Source organism: Quercus lobata, chromosome 2 (assembly GCF_001633185.2).
Source record: "Quercus lobata isolate SW786 chromosome 2, ValleyOak3.0 Primary Assembly, whole genome shotgun sequence".
In the NCBI taxonomy this organism is placed as follows: Eukaryota; Viridiplantae; Streptophyta; class Magnoliopsida; order Fagales; family Fagaceae; genus Quercus; species Quercus lobata.
This window is the reverse complement of record NC_044905.1, coordinates 64,815,071-64,835,732: the sequence shown is the minus strand read 5'-3', so window position 1 is coordinate 64,835,732 and position 20,662 is coordinate 64,815,071. Positions and strand designations below refer to the sequence as shown.

General features: G+C 35.9%; 2 protein-coding genes across 2 annotated transcripts; both read right to left on the bottom strand.

The window, feature by feature from the left end:
- Window positions 1-1,481: 1,481 nt before the first annotated feature.
- Window positions 1,482-5,843, bottom strand: LOC115976219 (IAA-amino acid hydrolase ILR1-like 4). The gene is made up of 5 exons (XM_031097378.1): window positions 5,261-5,843; window positions 4,936-5,061; window positions 3,349-3,663; window positions 2,465-2,593; window positions 1,482-2,130 (listed from the first exon to the last, which is right to left on the bottom strand). The coding sequence occupies exons 1-5, from the start codon at window positions 5,618-5,620 to the stop codon at window positions 1,723-1,725; spliced, it is 1,338 nt and encodes a 445-aa protein (XP_030953238.1). The 5' UTR covers window positions 5,621-5,843; the 3' UTR covers window positions 1,482-1,722.
- A 2,535-nt stretch (window positions 5,844-8,378) lies between these two features.
- Window positions 8,379-14,811, bottom strand: LOC115976218 (IAA-amino acid hydrolase ILR1-like 4). Its single transcript, XM_031097377.1, has 5 exons — window positions 14,133-14,811; window positions 13,754-13,879; window positions 12,231-12,545; window positions 11,512-11,640; window positions 8,379-10,712 (listed from the first exon to the last, which is right to left on the bottom strand). Exons 1-5 carry the CDS (start codon window positions 14,490-14,492, stop codon window positions 10,305-10,307), a joined length of 1,338 nt encoding a protein of 445 aa, XP_030953237.1. The 5' UTR covers window positions 14,493-14,811; the 3' UTR covers window positions 8,379-10,304.
- Window positions 14,812-20,662: the final 5,851 nt, after the last annotated feature.

The following is a 20,662-nucleotide window of genomic DNA, read 5'->3' as shown; positions in this document are numbered from 1 at the left end:
GAGGGAGGGAGGGAGGGGAGAAGAGAGTTTGAAATGTAGTAGGCTTAACTTTCAAAGTTACCATGTCTGATGATGACCACATTTGAGCAAGAATCAAGCTTTAAGCCTAAAAATGAAACCCTGATATGTATTTTTTGGTTTGCAACTAAATTTTCACAGGAATAAACCCTCCATGACCTTGCTTGTTGCCATTTGCCCCATTCTTAGTCACGACTCATCGACCCCTTTCTTCTCTGCTATCATTAACTCACCCTCGTCCATGGTTGTCAAAATCGCGATCCGGATCGTAAAATCGCACGATTTTACGATCCCACCTCACTAAAAAGTTTAAAATCGTAGCAGGATCGCAAAAATGATAGGATCGTATGTAGGATCGTGTAGGATCGCATAGGATCGTAGGATCGTATGGGATCCTACCGATCTTACCGATCCTACCATTTGGCTTGATTTTTTATTTTTATTTTTATTTTTTAAGTGGGATTCATTTGGGTAAGATAATCCACCTAAACTCACAAGTCCAAGAATGAATTGAAGTCTCAAATTTACCCCTATGTCAACATAAAATCTCAAAAAAACCTATAGTACTTAAGTTTAACGTTTTCAAAAACAAAACCTAAAATATTTAGATGATGAAATGGGATATTATGACAATGATAGTGATTAGATTAGAAGAACCTTAGAATGAGAATTCTTTTTTGGATTTCATATTTGTAATTAGCTAGTTTACCTTAGATTGAGAATTCTCTTTTGGATTACATATTGTAAATTTGTAGTTAACTAGTTTTTATATGCTAACTAGCCTAACTTATTTTGGATTTGGAACTTAGAATTTGGAAAACATTTTCTATATGTGTAGATAATATTTTGGTACTTAGTTGCTAATTAAACATATACTGAACTTTTTAGATACATTATGTCAAAAGTTAAATATATTTTGTTTCGTTAGAATGACATAGGAACGATGTAGTGCGTGCAAATTACATTTTATGATGCAATTTTTTTTTTTTAATGGATGGATTTATATTTTAAGTGATTATATAACATACAAAGTCACTGTCAATAGGTTTTTTACTTAAAATCTGAAAATAGGTAGGATCTTACGATCCACGATCCGATCCTACGATTTACGATCCTACCTACCTCCCACGATCCTACGTAGGATCCCGATTTTGACAACCTTGCCCTCGTCGCTTTTAATTCCGGTATTCTCCACAACTCCCTCAAGAATCAATTCATCCTCAAGTCTCTCTTTCCTACCAGTTCAATGCCATTCACACCCTCTTAATGCAAGTCAGAGCCAAAAGATCAATCCAAGTTACGAAGGATTCCAGTGACGGCAGGGTGAGGATTCAAGGATATTAGGATCCCGACAAGATCTAACGTGTTGCAACAAAACCAGCTATTGGTTCTCACAAATCCTCCTCCCCCACTTGTAAGCACAAAGACAAAATAATAATAATAAAAATAAAAAACAATGTTAATACGAACAGAAAAGTTATCAATATATTAGCCAAATTCCAAAATTTTGGACCTGCCAGATTTGACATCAATTCGAAGGTCTAAACTTATCTTGGGGGGGAAAAAAGCACATTCTGGAATTCAACTTGAGATAGGTTGTCTTAAATGATTGATGACAAATTCAATTTACAGGTGTGCATTTTCTAGTATCCAATATACAAAGCAATTCAAAATCTCGGCAGTGCTTTATATCAGTAAAAGCACTCACAGTTCATCATGAGAGCTTCCCTTTGGCGGATTAGGTTTGGATTGTTTCTCCAGGATGTACGTTGTGGCTAATGATGCATGTAATGCTGCTCCGTATGGAAGCGCATCTTCATTGACCCTGAAGTAGGGTGAATGCTCCGATCCAAACCTTCCTTGAGTCTCATTCTTCATCCCTAGAAAGAAGAAGTATCCTGGAATCACCTCTGCAAAGAATGAGAAGTCTTCTGATCCCATCAGCGGTTGCATTTCTAATACGTTCTGGGTGCCCAGTATGTCACCTGCAACTTTTAGGAAGTGTACATGCAGATCTTTGTTGTTTACAGTCACTGGGAAAAAGAGCTGATCATTTTCATTGAAGTTGACAGTTGCATTGCACCTCTGTACACTGGCTTGTTTCGTGATAACCTGAACTTCATTTTAATAGAATTGACATTCAATGTAGGATTAGGACATATGCTATATATAATGTAACAAGAAGAGAGCAAGCAAGGAAAACAAAGAGTTCTAATTTTCTTTTTGTTCCCCAACTAGCCTACTTGTAAGTCTCTTGGTGCTATCCCAGATATGTGGGACAAAATTTCGCCTTCATAAATGTTTGTGGTGGGGCATGGTAGTGGGAGAGCTACTTTTCTTGTGTTGCTCACCCTCCAGTCAAGGGGAAAAATGAAAAACTCAAAAAAGGGCAAATTGGTTGCCAAAATTAAAGGACCTTTGAATCAGTAGCATTCAACACGTTTACCTCTTCAATTCTTTGTTTAAGATGGATAAAGCTTTCCTTTGAAAATGCCCTGAATGTGCCACCAATTGTGACAGAATCTGGAATAACATTGAATGCACCACCTCCTTGGAATTTTGCAACTGTAACTACCTGCACATTTATGCTTTTATGTTTGAAAGTTTAACTAAAAAGCTAGGCAGTAACTAAGATGCCGTTCTGCCAAGGCTTGTTATGGACATTTATAATTCATTCACTAAAAAGTGGTAGGGCACAACATGGAATAAAGGGAAACAAAAAGAAATTAAGAAATAAAAAAGAAGGCGGCATTTCTAAAAGACGATATTATTGCAAAGAAAGTATTATAATAAATTGACAATTGAAAATATGTATCTTTGTTTCATTTGCTAGGGGAAAGAATCCCATGTGCATGTTGCCATGTTGTTAGATGTAGGAACAGGTTGTTTCAACCTGAAGTGATCTAACTAAACTATATCTACAATAATCTATGCAATTAGTTCTGTGTGAAACTATTAGCACATGCTGAAAAGACCAAAGGGGGGGAATCAAACTTTTTCAAATGGGATTTTAATAATGAGATTGTACAAGACAGATACCACATATAAAAAATATATGTGGTGGGAGGCAGAAAAGACTTAATGACAAGGCCAAGGGTATTGATGGGAAAGCTCTGTAAGGGTATTGATGCAGGAATAAGATAGGTTTTTTAAGGCTGCACTATTTATTTGCGTTTTGATGGGAAGGCTCCCTCAACCAAAAAAAGAATCTGATACAAGGAAATAAACTTTGTTCTTATGACTTAATCCAAGTTAAAAAATTTGTATGATCTGGATGCAAGCCTCTGTCTGTGTGTGTGTTTGAGAGAGAGAGAGAGAGGGAGAGAGAACCTGTGAATCCAAGGGATCAGCTTCACGTGAAACAAGATGTTGCAAACTAACAATTACATTGGAAGCTGCTAAGATTGGGTCTATTGTGTGCTGGGGAATGGCTGCATGCCCTCCCTTTCCACTTATTACCGCCTCAAAGAAACCACTCCCAGCCAAAAGAGGGCCAGGCCTGGACGCCACTGCACCAATAGGGTGAGAAGCAGAAACATGTATCCCAAAGATGGCATCAACATTCTCTAGTACTCCATCATCTAACATTTTCTTTGCTCCCCCATGTCCTTCCTCGCCTGGTTGGAAAACAAGTACAACCGTTCCCTTTCAAAACAGAAGAACAAATTATGAAAATTTTCTTCTGGAGAACACACACATACTGCAATAATGATACAGCAACATAAAAAGTGATATATGACATCATAAATTTGGCTTAGTTGTGCAAAGGCAAACGAGGGAGAGAATAATCTGTCATGTACGAGGCACTAGTCAGTGAGCAATACCCTACATTTAATACATATTCTTAAGAGTAATATTTTCATTGCTTTGATGTTATACTCAATAATGCACCTCGAATACTGCAATGATTTACCATAGGTAGAGTATGAAATGGAAAGAGAAATTAAGAAACAAAAGAAACTCAAGGGTGATATTTATGCCAAAGCTGGTACTTATATGCTTGCTAGTCTACTTTAGATTATAGATCGAGTAGTAGGTTATTTTTATATATGATTAGCACTTTTCCATTTGTAGTTATGGACATAAATTGGTGGAACAAGTAAGATTTTTAGCCTCTCAGAAGTAGTACTAGTAACCATTTCACACACATACACACGAAGAAGATTGACAACCACTCCAGTAATCTAATACTACTTACCATATGCATTGATGATGTGGGAAGGCCAGAATGGATACTTAACTCAAAGAAGATTAAAAATGTAGAAATGTCTCTCTCATAAATAAAAATCTACAAAAATTATCTTTCTCTCAGTATCTTTGTAAAGGAAATTGATATCTTTGTCTTCAAATACAGATGTCCAACTAAATAACTCAAGTTATTGTTCATGAACAGATAATTTTGAGGGATCTGAAGTATTCTTTCCAGAGCCAGCCAGTCAGCCAACCCAATTGTTAATATGGAAGCATACTAGCAAATAAACAATTGTAGATAGGTACAGCTAACCTGCTTGAAGTAAAATGACTGTGTGTATAACTCTATGAATAAAACAGGGGGCAATTGACATGTTCTACGTAAACTGAAAGAGTTTATAAGTAGAGTGTTCTTTTAATCGGTTGAGGATCCATAGCCAACCCCAAAATTTTGGGACAAAGGCTTGCCTTTTGTCGTTGTTGAAACTGAGACTAAACTTGTTTACCTCTTCAAACAATTTGTATGCATAATTGCCATTAAGATACAATGCCCAAATTGCAGCATATATGACACTCAGACAATCGTCAATTGACATCCTGCAGCTGACTGAACACATATGATCGGTCATTGAGAAACAAAGAGACAAACCTACCACATATAATGAAGTGAATACTGTAAAGAGCATCATAAGTAAAATTCCTATGCAAGTTACTAAAGAAAGGAACCTGTATCTCATGGCGATGATCTTGAAGAATCTTTGCAGCACCAAGAAGCATGGTAACATGGGCATCATGGCCACATGCGTGCATCTTCCCAGGTACTTTACTCTTGTGCTCCCACTCTACACTCTCCTGTAACCAACAAGTCCCATCATTTACCAAAAATCAGGAATTACTAAATAGACCCATCATCCATTACAATTACAAACACCATTAAGCATGTTGCACATATATTACAAAGAAGTTACAATCTTTCACATAATAGTTCCATTAAAAAAAAAAAAGTCAAACACAAGAAGCTTAGCTAAAAAATCCCAGAATTGAAGCAAACCTGCATAGCAAGAGCATCCATATCCGCTCGGATTGCAACAAAAGGAGGTGAACCAGTCCCGATGTATCCAACAACACCAGTTTCAGCAACTGGGTATTTGTAAGGGATGCCCATCTGGTCAAGCTCGGCTCTAATAATCTTACTGGTCTCAAATTCCTGAAACCCAAGTTCTGGGTTCTCATGTATCTTCCTCCTAATACCAACCATCCAATCAAAAACCTCTGGCCTTCTAGCCAATTCAAGGAAGTTGGCTGGAATTTGAGGCAACACTTCAGGGCTAAGAGAGGGCTCTGAAGAAATTGGTAGAGACAGGAACGCATGGAAAATGAAAGTCAAAGAGAGCCATTGGGAGAAACCCATTAGCTCTGCAATGAAAAAGATTTAGAATTTGAGATTTAAAAAGGAATAGAGAATGAGAAAGATTGGAAAATGGGTTTGGTGGGAGTGAAGCTATAAGAAGTGTTGAGGAGGAGTGGTAGTTTTTTGAGAGGAGAGACTGGTTTGTGGGTAAGTACAAACTACAAACCGCAAAACTACAAGAGCACAAACAAGCGGAAATGTTAAAAAATCTGAGGAAACTGATCTCAATAGATATTTTTTTTCCCATAAAAAGAAAAAAGAATAGATATTAAATACTATTATAAACATGTTCTGTGTAACAAAAACTATCCTAACTATGGGAGATTATCAGATTAATGCTTAACTTGAGGCTGTATATGTGTAGTCTAATTTGACAATTTGGGCCAATGAATGTGCACCACATTATTGATCAATGTTTATTTCACGCACTAACTACTTTGATACATAACTCATGATTTTAAGTTTGAACTCATGATTTTAGTTTAAAAAACTATGTGTGAGTGTGGTGCAATAGAAATTCCTCTCTTTTTTTTTTAGTTGTGATTTGAACCTTATCTTGGAGACAAAAGATACTTAAAGCTACAAAACTATTGACAGAAAATATTATTATTATTGAAAAAGTTAACAGATGTCCTACAAATATTGGTTTAATATATATTTTTAAAAATTTTATATAGGAAAAGAAAAAAACAACAGTTTTTTTTTTTTTTTTTCTAGAAACAACTGTTTAAAAAATAAATAGTTTTTTACCTTTCTCATGAAAGTAATATAAAAACTTTCATAAAATAATTTATTAATAAATACCTTAATTGCACTTATTAACTGGATACTATTGTTATTACGAACATAAAAAAAAAAAAAAATGAGGGAATTAATATTACATACCATAAAAAAAGGATATTAATATTACAGTTGTTAAGGAAAAAAAAAGAACAAGGGCATTCAGTGTATACAGATTTTATGACACATTTTCATAATCTAGTCATGCATACCATGGTATGACGGTAGTATATACTAAAAGTAACGAGTAATTTGTGCAGAATGTATGAGAAAGTTTAACAAAACTGATTATTTTCGCTTTTTTATTTTATATAAATATAACTTTTGATCGTTATGGTAGTTATGTTTTTCAAGGAAAAAATTTATGGTAGTTATCAACAGGAATGATGAAATTTTCAATAATTATGGTAATTATTAATATTTGCTTTTATTATGATTTTTTTTTTTTTTTGCATATAGAATTATCTAATTTACCATTTAAAGAAATATATGACAAGAAAAATATTCTAATAATAAAGGGTTTAAATATAAATTAAAATATATATCTAAAATGTGTAAAATTGTAAGACATTCAAAACTTATTTGGCACAATATTAAAAGATTAACAAAAATTCAAACGCTTTTGGTTTTACATATAGTAGCCGCTAACTTGTGTGAGTGAAATTATTCACTTCTACGTGAGGAGTCCTCCCTCCTCTCACAGGAGGTGTGGACGCCCACACCTTTTATGAGAGGAGGGAGAACAATGATGACATGGCTTTGCTAAACATTGAATTCCTTTTGGGAGTCTAGCTAGGATTTTACTCAACTTACTAGTGAGCACTAGAGCAATTCATCTGTAGGCCAAGCTTTAGGTGAGAGTGACGCTGGTGGTTGGTGTGAGATGTGGTTGTTGTTAGATATGTTGGTGCGAGCGAAGATGATGGCTAGTGTGATAAGTGGCTAGGCCCGATGGTGGTTGCCGCGGTGAGTCAACGATGATGGTTGGGTGGTTATTAGAGGTTAGTTATCAGGTTAAAGAACAAGGGCCATCCATTTATGAGGTAAGAGAGGAAAATATAACAGAGGGAGAAAATGATGTTATATGGCTAGGGGTTTTTTTTATGGGTAAGTTGGATAAAAATTCATTGAAGAGTGTCAATTATATAACACTTGTGTATTTTTTTTTTAAAAGCCTATTAAACTAAGCATTTTTTGATTTCAAACCCTAATTTTTGAAGTCAAATATTCACTTGGAACTAGCTAGTACTAGCATCTTAAGATTCAACTCAAACAACCATACATGGCCACATAATTGAAATCATATATTTTTTTAAAAAAATATAATTTTAACCAATTGTGTTTTTTAGTTTTTTTTTTTATAAAGAATTTCAATTTATAATGTTTACTTTTTAATAATAATTTTTTATTATCAAATTAAGATATAGTAGACAAAAATTGAATCACAAATCTCATATTAACTGTTAAAACATTTATGTAATATAAGATTTTCCGTGAAAAAGAACTATGGCTGCATGTGGGGAATGTGTCAACTTAGAGTAAAAGAGAGGCGCCAAAGATTGGGAGAAGGGCCCGGGCCAAGACATAAGGCTCTAATATTATATTCCCTCCCAGATTTTTTTCTAAAAAATAAAAATTTTCTGACTTCTATTCTTCTCTCAAAAAATATTTATAACTCAATAACCTCAATCTGCTGTAGCTGGGCTTAACGAAATCAGGTACTTCCTCTCTCTTTCTTTTCCACTGCAAATTCAAACTATCTGTTTGATTCCGATTTCACTGTATCCGATCGAATTTCGTAATTTCTCACTGTTATTCGGATCTTCTATGTAGGTTGAGCATTAGATCTTAGATCTGAATTTATTTGATCCTTGTTGATTATATTTCTATTTGTGTTTTTTGCAGTGAGAATGAGAAAAACGGATTCATCAACCTCGTCGCTCGCTATCTCAGGTATAATGTGTATATATATATATAATTTTTTTTTTTGAATAAATTACTGCTGTAAACGGTTACTTGTGAAGCGCAACACGTGGACTGGAGAAGTATGATCTAGAGTCCAGACGCCTACTGATGAAGTAGAGCTTCCTTATAGAAGCTTGGCACCCGCTCTGCTCCGCTCCGCTACTCATGGTAACTCTAACCATTATTTTTTTTTTCTTCATTATCTTTACAATTATTAAGTGGCTTCCTTATTTGGATTTCTCTTTTTTTTTTTAGTTAAAAAATACTCTTATTTCCCTATGTGAAACAAAACAAATGGACAATTCGGTAAAAAACACGGAGTTTTTATTTTTATTTTTTTTAAAAGACTTGTCGCATGCGGGAAGCGCGTGTGATGAGACTAGTTTTAATAAATTATATATAAATTGCTTAGATTACTGTCGTTTAAACAATTATTAGTGTTTAAACAACGTTGCATGTTTTTTCACACACTTTTTCACCCACACTTATTTTCACAAAACAATAATAACATTATTAAAAATCTCTTACCAAACGGCCCTAAATTTTCATTGGAATAAGCCCCCTTATTTTGCCACTTACCCCCATTGTTAGTCACTTGACCCATTGACTCCTTTCTCCTCTGCTATCATCAGGAACCAATTCATCCTCAAGTTTTTCACCCACACTTATTTTCACAAAACAATAATAACATTATTAAAAATCTCTTACCAAACGGGCCCTAAATTTTCATTGGAATAAGCCCCCTTATTTGCCACTTACCCCCATTGTTAGTCACTTGACCCATTGACTCCTTTCTCCTCTGCTATCATCAGGAACCAATTCATCCTCAAGTCTTTCTCTTTTCCACAAGTTCAATATCATTCACACCCTTTTAACGCAAGCCAGAGCCTAAAAGATTAATCTAAGGTTTTTTAGTTTGTAGTTTCCTGATCACTAATTGTAATATGAAGACCCAACTTCCATTTTTTTTTTTTTTTTTTTTTAGTGAAGTTAGCTAAATGATTCAAGAACCTAAACCTATAATATGTAACTCTCTTTTGGTTACCCTTACTTCGTATGGATGTATAGAAAAAGGATGTTTCATTGATCACTCAATTGTGGGTTTAGTGTGTTTATATGTGTGTGTGAATAGGATCCTTTCCATTTCACTTGAAAATGGAGAGGGTCCACTTCATAGATAAGATTTTGACTTTTTGGATCTAACGGTATAGAGTGTCACATCATTTAAAATTTTGAATGATATGGTACTTGAAATAGATTTGTAACATATAATTGGACCATGAAATAGATCCGTTTCAAATAAAGATGATCCCATAACCGTGTGGATGCGGGGTAAAAGACTAGTAGAATAATCCCTCGACAAGATAAGGTGCTACCCTAATAATAAAGTTACTAATCATTTTGAGTTAAGGAAGGTGCATAGTGACCACCTTGGTCCAAGTCTAAAGATGTTCTTTCCTAATCCTTTGTCAAGAGTTCAAGGAGAACTTGCATTGCCATCATGGAAAGGATCCTGCTAGAAATGGCTCTGAGTTGAAGGCGAGGCAAAGGTACAAAGGATACAAGTGATGACTGGGTGAGGTATGAAGGATATTAGGATCTAGATCAGATCTAACATGTTGTGACAAAACCAGCTTTTGGATCTTACAAATCCCCTCCCCCACTTGTAAGCGTGTGCATACATGCACAAAGTTAATATGAACAGAAAAATAATCAATATATTAGTCAAATTCAAAAATTTTGGACCAGCCAAATTTAACATCTATTTGAAAGTATAAACTTATCTTGGGGAAAAAAAAAGCACATTCTGGAGTTCAACTTGAGATAGGTTGTCTTAAATGATCGATGACAAATTCAATTTACAAGTGTTGCATTTTCTAGTATCCAATATACAATGCAATTCAAAATCTCTGACTGTGCTTTATATCAGTATAAGCACTCACAGTTCATCATGAATGCTTCCCTTTGGCGGATTAAGTTTGGATTGTTTCTCTAGGATGTATCTTGTGGCTAATGATGCATGTAATGCTGCTCCATAGGGAAGCGCATCTTCATTGACCCTAAAGTTGGGTGAATGCCCTGATTCAAACCTTCCTTGGGTCTCATTCTTCATCCCTAGAGAGAAGAAGTATCCTGGAATCACCTCTGCATAGAATGAGAAGTCTTCTGCTCCCATTGTCGGTTGCTTATCTAATATGTTCTGGGTGCCCAGTATGTCCCCTGCAACTTTTTGGAAGAATTCATGCAGATCTTTGTCATTTACAGTCACTGGGTAAAAGGGCTTCTCATTTTCATTGAAGATGACAGTTGCATTGCACCTCTGTACGCTGGCTTGTTTCGTGATAACCTGCACTTGCATTTAAGAGAATTGAAATTCAATGTAGGAGTAGAACGTATGTTATATAAAATGTAACAAGAAGAGAGCTAGCAAGCTAGGAACAAAAAGGATATTCTAATTTTCTTTTGGGTAAATTTCATTAGCCTACCCTGAGGTTTGAGATGATGCCAATTAGGTCCAAGAAATGTCAAAACTGACCAACTTGGTCCCTATACCCAACTTAGTCCCTAGATATTGTTAGTCCCCTGTTAGTGATGTAGATTGGTTAAGGGAAAGAGAAAACAACATAAAAAATTAAAATATTTTCTTCTCCCTTAACCAATCTGCATCAGAGAGCTACCTTTCTTGTGTTGCCCACCCTCTAGTCAAGGTGGAAAATGAAAAAAAGGGCAGATTGGTTGCCAAAATTAATAGCTTGTTTGGATGGAGGGGAGTAGAGGGGATGGAGGGAGAGTAAGTTAAATTACCTTGTTTGGATGTTTTTTAAGGGAGGAGGGGGAGGGATTTAGAGGAGTTTGGAGGAATTCTAACTACTTCTAACCCCTCATTTTTAATTCTCCCAAATTGGTGAGATTTGGAGGGAGAGTAGAGCATAGAAATGCTTAATCAAATGAATTACCAAATTTATTCTTACTATATTAACAAAATTACAAACTATGAGAAAGCTAATTATTCTTCTCCCCCTTACTTAATTTTAAAAACATCCAAATAAGGTGGAGGATAACCATTCTCCTCTACTTTCCTCTCCCTCCAAACTTCCAAACATAGCATAAAGGACCTCTGAATCAGTAGCATTCAATACATTTACCTCTTCAATTCTTTGTTTAAGTTGGATAAAGCTTTCCTTTGAAAATGCCCTGAATGTGCCACCAATTGTAACAGAATCTGGAATAACATTGAATGCACCACCTCCTTGGAATTTTCCAACTGTAACTACCTGCAATAAAAGATGAAATTATTGCAAAGAAAGTATTAAAATATATTGACAATTGAAAATATGTATCTTCTTTTCACTTGCTAGGGAAAAAAACCCAAGTGCATGTTGCCATGTTGGTAGATATAGGAATAGGTAGTGTCAACAGGAAGTAATCTAACTAAGCTATATATATAATTATAATCTATGCAATTAGTTCCGTGTGAAACTATTTGCAGATGCTGAAAAGACAGAAGACAGATGGGGGAATGAAACTTTTAAATCAGATTTTTTTTAAAGAAGTAGCACAAGACAGATACCACATATGAAAACTATTTGAAAAACTTAATGACAAGGCCAAGGGTATTGATGGGAGTCTCTGTAAGGGTATTGATGCAGGAATAAGATAGGCTTTGTAATGCTGCACTTTTTATTTGTGTTTCAATGTGAAGGCTTAGGCTACCACCCCACCCCAACCCAACCCACCCCCCCCAAAAAAAAAATGATACAAGGAAATAAACTTTGTTCTTATGACTTACTAAAAATTGTTTGATCTGGATGCAAGGATGTGTGTGTGTGTGTGTGTGTGTGTGAGATAGAGATAGAGAGAGAACCTGTGAATCCAAGGGATCAGCTTCACGTGAAACAAGATGTTGCAAACTAACAATTATATGGGAAGCTGCTAAGATTGGGTCTATTGTGTGCTGGGGAATGGCTGCGTGACCTCCCTTTCCACTTATTACTGCCTCAAAGAAACCATTCCCAGCCAAAATAGGGCCAGACCTGGAGGCCACCGTACCAATAGGGTAAGAAGCAGCAACATGTATCCCAAAGATGGCATCAACATTCTCTAGTGCTCCATCATCTAACATTTTCTTTGCTCCCCCACCTCCTTCCTCAGCTGGTTGGAAAACGAGTACAACCGTTCCCTTTTGAAAACAGAAGAGCTAATTATGAAAATTTTCTTAAGGAGGAAACACACGTATACTGGAATACTGCTACAGCAACATAAACCATGATGTAAGACAACATTAATTTGGCTCCTGGTTATGCAAAGGCAATCAAGGGAGAGAATAATTTTTTATGTATGAGACACTAGTTAGTGAGCGATACCTTACATTTAATACATTTCTTAAGAGTAATACTCAATAATGAACCTCAAATACTACAACAACTTAACATAGGTAGAGTAGGAAATGGAAAGAGAAATGCGGAACAAAAGCAATTCAAGGGTAATATATTTGCCAAAGCTGGTTATTATGCTTGTTAGTCTACTATGGAGTACATATCTAGCATTAGATAATTTGTATGTATGATTTGCACTTTTCCATTTGCAGTTATGTACATAAATTGGCGGAACGAGTAAGATTTTAGCCTCTTAAGAAGTAGTGCTACTAAACTTTTCACACTCACTCACAAAGAAAGATTGACAGCCAAATATATCAGCATGAGCACTCCGGTAATACTACTTACCATATGTATTATTCATGTGGAAAGGCCATAATGGATACTTAACTCAAAGAAAATTAAACATTTATAAATCTCTGTGTCATAAATAAAAATCTACAAAAATTATCTTTTTCTTAGTATCTTAATAAAGGAAATTGATATCTTTGTCTTCAAATACAGATCTCCAACTAAATAACTCAAGTTATTGGCCAGGAACAGAAAATTTCAAGGGATCTGACATATCCTTTCCAGACCCCTTTGAGACAGCCAGCCAACCCAATTGTTAATATGTGCATGCTAGGAAATAAACAATTGTAAATAAGAACACCTGACCCGTATGAAGTAAAATAATTGTGTATAACTCTATGAATGAAACAGGGGGCAATAGACATGTTCTACTTAAACTGAAAGAGTTTATAATTAGTGATCAGTTCGTCTATAGGGGATCCATAGCCAACCCAAAAAGTTTGAGAGGTTTTTGTTGCTGTAAATGAGAGTAAATTTGTCCATCTCTATGAACCATTTTTATTTATAATTGCTATTTAATATACAATGTCCAAATTCCATCTCATAGGACACTCAAACAATCATCAATTGACATCCTGCAATTGACCGAACACATAAGCAGTCATTGAGAAACAAATAGCATGATAAGTAAAATTCCTATGCAAGTTAGTAAAGAAGGAACCTGTAACTCAAGGCGATGATCTTGAAGAATCTTTGCAGCACCAAGAAGCATGGCAACATGGGCATCATGGCCACATGCGTGCATCTTCCCAGGGACTTTACTCTTGTGCTCCCACTCTACACTCTCCTGTAACCAACAAGTTCCATCATTTACCAAAAATTCCTTTCTAACTCTAACTCACCAAAAACAATCAGGAATTACTAGATAGACCAATCATCATCCATTGCAATTACCAAGCTCCAAGGCCATTAAGCATGTTGCACATATATTACAAAAAAGTTACAATCTTTCACATGATAGTTCCATTAAAAAAAAAAAAAACAAGTCAAACACAAGAAGCTTAGCTAAACTGTTAAAGAATCCCATAATTGAGGCAAACCTGCATAGCAAGAGCATCCATATCCGCTCGGATTGCAACAAAAGGAGGTGAACCGGTTCCTATGTATCCAACAACACCAGTTTGAGCTAATGGGTATTTGTAAGGGATGCCCATCTGATCAAGCTCGGCTCTAATAAGCTTACTGGTCTCAAATTCCTCAAACCCAAGCTCTGGGTTCTCATGTATCTTCCTCCTAATACCCACCATCCAATCAAAAACCTCTGGGCTTTTAGCCAAGTCAAGGAAGTTAACTGGAATTTGAGGCAACACTTCAGGGCTAAGAAAGGGCTCTGAAGAAATTGGCAGAGACAGGAACGCATGAAAGATGAAGGTCAGAGAGAGCCATTGGGAGAAACCCATTGGTTCTGCAAAGAAAAAGATTTAGGATTTGAGATTTAAAATGGATTAGAAAATGAGAAAGATTGGTAAACAGGTTTGGTGGGAGTGAGGCTAAAAGAAGTGTTGAGGAGCAATGGTAGTTGTTTTGAGAGTAGGGAGACTGGATTGTGGCAAAGTACAAAACTACAAACTACAAACTGCAAAACTACAAAAGGCGGAAATGTTAAAAAATCCGAAGAAGGTGACCTCAACTCAACCCCTGCGGGATGGGACTCCACATAATGACGTTAAGAGCATTGGGAGATTACTAATACCTGATCAGATTGGTATAATTTGACAAAATGGGCCGCCGCATGTGCACCACATCATCGATTAAGAAAGGTTTTTTTTTAGTTGGAGTTTGAACCTTGATTGTTTCCATCAGAGAGTATTCTTACAATTACAACCATAAAAAAAGAGGAAGAGGTATTAACATTGTGTACCAAAAAAATAAAAGATATTAATATTGAAACTGTTAGGCTAAAAAATAACAAGGGACTTTGTGACATACTTTCATAATTTGGTGATTCATACAATGGTATGATGGTAGTATATGCTAATGAGTAACTTGTGTAACGCACGAGAAAGTTTAACTAAAAAAAAATGATTAATTTCACTTTCTTTATATGAGATTCTTTTCATTTTTTATTTTGTATAAATATGACTTTTGATAATTATGGTAGTTATGTTTTCAAGAGAAAAAAAAAAAAAGATAATTATGGTAGTTATTAATAAGAATGATGAAATTTAATAATTATAGTAATGCTTAATATGCATTATTATGTTTATGTTTGTTTTTGAATGGAGGTTTTAAATATAGAATATTGTGAGAGGAACGACTCTTTCCCCAATCAGGTATTGTTCGCTTTGAGATGGGCAGGGTTGACTCTTGCTTCCACCCGCACGAATTTGCTCAATCCCACATCGGGGAAAGATGCCTCCCACCCTTGCCTTATAAGCACTTGGCTGTGGGTTTTTGTATGTTAGAGGTGGTGGTGGCGTGTATTCGTGGTGGAGATTAGGGTTGCTGGGATTTTTTTTTTTAGTGGTTACTGGGGGGGGTTGTGTGTGTGTGGTGGGTGGATGCTAGAGGTGGTTGTGGTGTGTGTGTATCGATGGTGGGGACTGTGGGGTTGCTGGTTTTTTTTTTTTTGGTGGTTGCTGGGGGGTGTGTGTGTGGTGGTGGGGTGGTGGGTGGGTGTTAGAGGTGGCGGTGGTGTGTGTATTGGTGGTGGGGATTGTGGGGTTGCTTTTTTTTTTTTGGTGGTTGCTGTAGGGTGTGTGTGGTGGTGGGTGGCTGAGCTAATCTTTTTGGTGGTTACTGAGGAGAGGAAAGAGTGAGATAGGAGAAGAGAGAGATATTAGTTTTTTTAAATATTATTTTATTGTGTTGTATCTAAAAATAAAAATTGGGATGTAGGGTGAATTGTAAAATGAGTTGGTAAAATAAATAAAGTAGGTGTTGAGGACTCTTTTGTTGGCCTAAATGGCATTACTTCATTGGCAACCCATGCCATATTAACATATTATTAATTTTTTGGATAAATTTCTTTAAATCCCAAAATAAGCTCATATCTCATTCAATTACATGGATTGGGTTCACATGGTCCGTGAGATCCTTACTTCAAGAGGCGAATTCATGGATAAATTTCATTTTCATCAATTGGGATCATAACCCATAATATCATCAACATCAACATATGGATTGAGTTTAAGCAATGAATTAAAGCTCATGGCCCATATCACCTCTCTTATACTCATGGCAAGCGGCTTCTTCAACAAAAGCCCATATTTACACAAAATGACAACAAAACCCGAGGTACGTCATCTTATTTTCAACTTATGATCCAAGCTCATAAGTCTCTTTGGGGAAACTTTGGAAGTCATGGTTTGGAAGGTCAAGAGGTATGTTCAGCAAAATTCCAGCGGTTTAAAGTTGATAAAAGAGACATGTTACTTGGCGTGTCTTCTCTAACTCCCTAAACTCTGACGAGTCCGTGTGTAGCGGTAACATATAGTAAGCATCTCTAATCACATAGCACTTTAGATGATAAAATTTCTCATTGTTCTTTTCCTAAAACTTAATATTCATCATGTGATAAATACTCAATATCTCCAACCATCTAACTGCTAAGAAAATAACTGTTTATTCAATCCCTAACTGTTGCTATACAAATTTAGAAACTTTATTATATTATTCTACATAAATTTTATTACTACTTTCAGCTAAAATATAATTCAAACACATGGTCTAATTTGACTGGCTATCTTTAATCTCCAACTATATACAAAATATTCATGATATCTCTAATACTTAGCTGCTGTCTGCCACAATCAGACCATATATTTCTCTGCCAATTGCCAGAGCAGAGCATTAAATACCCTTCTTACTCACCAAGATTAAGTCACAATACAATGAGACTTTGACTAAATCTCTAAAACTTCTTTAACTTTCAACCAACCATTCTATTACTTATTAGAAATGTGTTGTTATGGAACCTTGTACCAAAAACACAAACACCCAAAAAAGGAAGCATTTCCAACTAAACCCCAGCAATGCATTCAGCACTTGACACCTGGTTGGAAGTGATATCATCAGCCATTTAATGCTGAAATCCTAGCAACTAGTTGCTATACCCAAAATAGCAAGATACCCTTGAAAGAGATCTTACCATTTTTAGCCAAATCCATGAAATGACATTTCCAGCAGTCTGAAATCACCCATCTGACCTCATTGGCTTCTGCCCAAAGCAAACAGTTGTCTTATGACAGCTGTGACAGTTGTCTCATGATAACTGTCATAGCTTTTCTTGACAGTTGGGACAGCCTTTTCAAAACAGTTATGACAGCTGACCCAGTAGCTTGAGCATTATTGATTTTTTCACATTTGGCTAAAACCAAAACCAACTAAAGAAACTACCTTTCTCTTGCTAAAATACCTTCCTTTTCTGCTACTCTTTCCCCAGCAGCTCTTACCAAAAACCGTAAGAACACCTTAAAGTTAAACATACCATTTTTGACTAAATATTAAGATGAATTTTCTGAAGATTCATTGCTAGTTGGGACAAATTTTGGCTGATCTTTTTTGCTAAAATACTCCTTAAACTCAGCTCTAAAGGGGGACCCTTCATTAACACCTCCCGGGGGGAAGGGGGGGGGGGACACCAATGAAAGAGAACTCTCTCACAAATTTCTCTATTCTCTCTCTCTCTAATAATCTTCTTAAGCCTTGAATGAAGTTTTGAGCTTCTAAGTTTTTTAGTTTTTAAATCAGGAACTAAACTCTTCAGCCCTTAGCTCATAAACGCCCTTCATAAGCCTTCATACATCTCCAGCAAAACAATCCCAGCAGTAAATCCCAGCAGCATTGCTAAACACACTACTGCACTCTTACCCCTCTTATACTTATTCTCTCACTCTCCATATTCAAAAAATACACCTATCTTACTAGTCCTATCTCCAAATACCTAAATACATCTCCATACTCTTCTCTTACAAAATCTTTCCTCTTGTAAAACAATCTCTACAACTTCTCCAGTAGTTATAATCTCATATTTTTACTATCTTTAACTTTCATATCTCTCATACTTCCATATATCATACATATTACAAATACTATATCCCAAAAAACATCTATATCTTTTACCATCTCCACACTGCTCAAGAGATATCAAACACTGATACTAAAAGCCCTTCTCATGGAAGGTATGAATTTCTATTACTAAAACCTTTTTCCTAGAAGGCACCAAGATCTTATTTCAAAGCCCTTCTCTTAGAAGGCACACCTACTTCTTACAAAAACCCTTCCCTTAGAAGGCACAAATTACATCCTACAAAAGCCCTTCTCATGGGAGGCAACACTATTCATAACTTCACAACAATTAAAAGAGCATTGTCAAAGGAGAAACTCATTTAAGTACATGATAAGAGAGGCAACCTTAATTAGCCTCTACACACAGCTAGACATACTCTCTCTCCCTCCAATTGCACCAATTTTCCCCCTTCAATCACGAAGTTATCATGACAAACTATCTCTCTACCGCTGGAGTCATTCTACTAGAATCCTATTAGCTCACAAAAGCTGTACAACTGGGCTGCAAACCATCAGAGATAAGTGATATTGCTTCTATATCTTTAAAGTTACATCATTGAGTATATGATTACTTCACATTTAAATACATACTACCTTATTTCAATTGTTATTACAACTACTAATCAAAGCTGTTATATCAAACGCATATTATATATTTATTTGACCATTATCATGATTCTTAGACTTTGTCTTTAATGGTTTTGTAGGTTTAAAAATACGCCGGTAGCCATTGGATCACGTGGCCCAATGTTGAGTTCTGGATGCAACTCTCCAAAAAGAACCCGGGCCTAGTAAGGTTATCCCTCCAATAGACCACATGTGGCTAGACAACTGAAAAAGGCCCCCGAATAGTAAGTTTTTAGGGTGTAAAATAGAACTTTTTTGGCCACCCGAATGTTTCACAATGGTGGTGTTAGAGCACTAGCATTGGGGGGTGTGAACACCCCCCCAATTGCTATTTTTATAGCCAATACCTCAAAAATCCTCCTCCATCCAAGTATGGGTTTCTAAAATTTTTTGCAACTAGTGAACAATTGGTTCTTATATATAGAACCAACTATTCACAGAAGATGTAAAAATATAATATTATTTTAATTAAAAATATATGATTCTCTCTCTTTCAATCACCTCATCTCTCATTTTCCTTTCTTTCTCCCCTTTCTTTGTTTTGGTGTCTCTCTCAGATTAGCCTCTTTATTGGTGTCGACAGCGTGGAAGATTGGCGTCGTTTTGGCAATTTTGGATGATTAGCATGGATGATCGGCATCATTTTGGATGATCAACCTCTCTATTAGCGTCGACGGCGTGGATGATCAACCTCTCTCAGATCAGCCTTTCTATCGGCCTCTTTATAGTTTTGGTTGTGGTTTTGGAGATTTTTTTTTTTTGGGTTTGTTTTGGGTTTTTGGTGGTGATTTATGGTTGTTGATGTGGGTGATTGTGGTGTTTGTTTTGGTTGTTGGTGGTGGTTTCAGTTTTGATTGGTGGTGGTGGTGTTGGTGGTGGCTGACTTTAGGTGGGTTGTTGTCGTGGTGATGGGGTGGGTCGTTGTCGTGGGCTTGTAGGTTCATGGTGGTGGGGGTTTGCCGTGGTGGCTGGGGTGGGTTTTACTGTGGTGAGGCTGTGGTGGCAAAGGAGGCTGTGGTAGGTCTGTGGTGGTTTTTTGTTTTGGATTTTTGGTGGTTTTTAGTTTTGGGTTTTTGGTGGTGATTTGTGGTTGTTATGGTTGGTGGTGTGGGTGATTGTGGTGGTTGTTTTGGTTGTTGGTGGTGGTTTCAGTTTTGATTGGTGGTGGTGATGGTGGTGGCTGAGTTTAGGTGGTTGGCTTGATCTAAGTTCTGTTCTGGGTTTATGTTTGGGGATGATGAAAAAGAGACAGAGAAAGAGAAAAGAGATAGTGGAGAGGAGAGAGAGAGAGGGTAGTTTTATATTTATTTTATTAGGAAGTATATATTATTTTATTGTGATGTGTCTAAAAATAGAAACTGGGATGTTGGGTGAGTTGTAAAATGAGGAGAAATTTTAAGATCCACTTGGTGGACAAGTGATGTGGTCCACCATTCTACTAAAAAATTTCAATTTGTTTAAAATTATTAGTTAGAAAAATTTTTTAAACAGAAATTAAATACTGACTTAGCAATTTTAAACAAGTGGAAGCTTTTTAGTGGAATGGTGGACAAATGACGTGGTCCACCAGAGGACTCTATAATTTCTCTAAAATGAGATGGTAATATAGATAAAGTAGGTTTTAAGATTGTAAAATATAACTTTTTTGGAATCTTGGATGGGAATGCTCTTATTTGCCAAATTGTTATTTTTAGCACCATAAACAACAAAAACTAAGCTAAATCAATAGTGCTATTGTTAAAATATTTAACAAACTTGCTATAGTAAACTGCCATCTTTGACAGTCTACCGTAGCAATAAAGTTATATATATAAAAAATAAAAATTTATTCTTGTTTCTCCCTTCTCTCATTAATTTTTTTTTTCTCTTTTTCCTTTCTCTCTCTCTAGTCTTCTGCTAATTTTTTTCCTTCTCTCTCTCTCTCTCTCTCTCT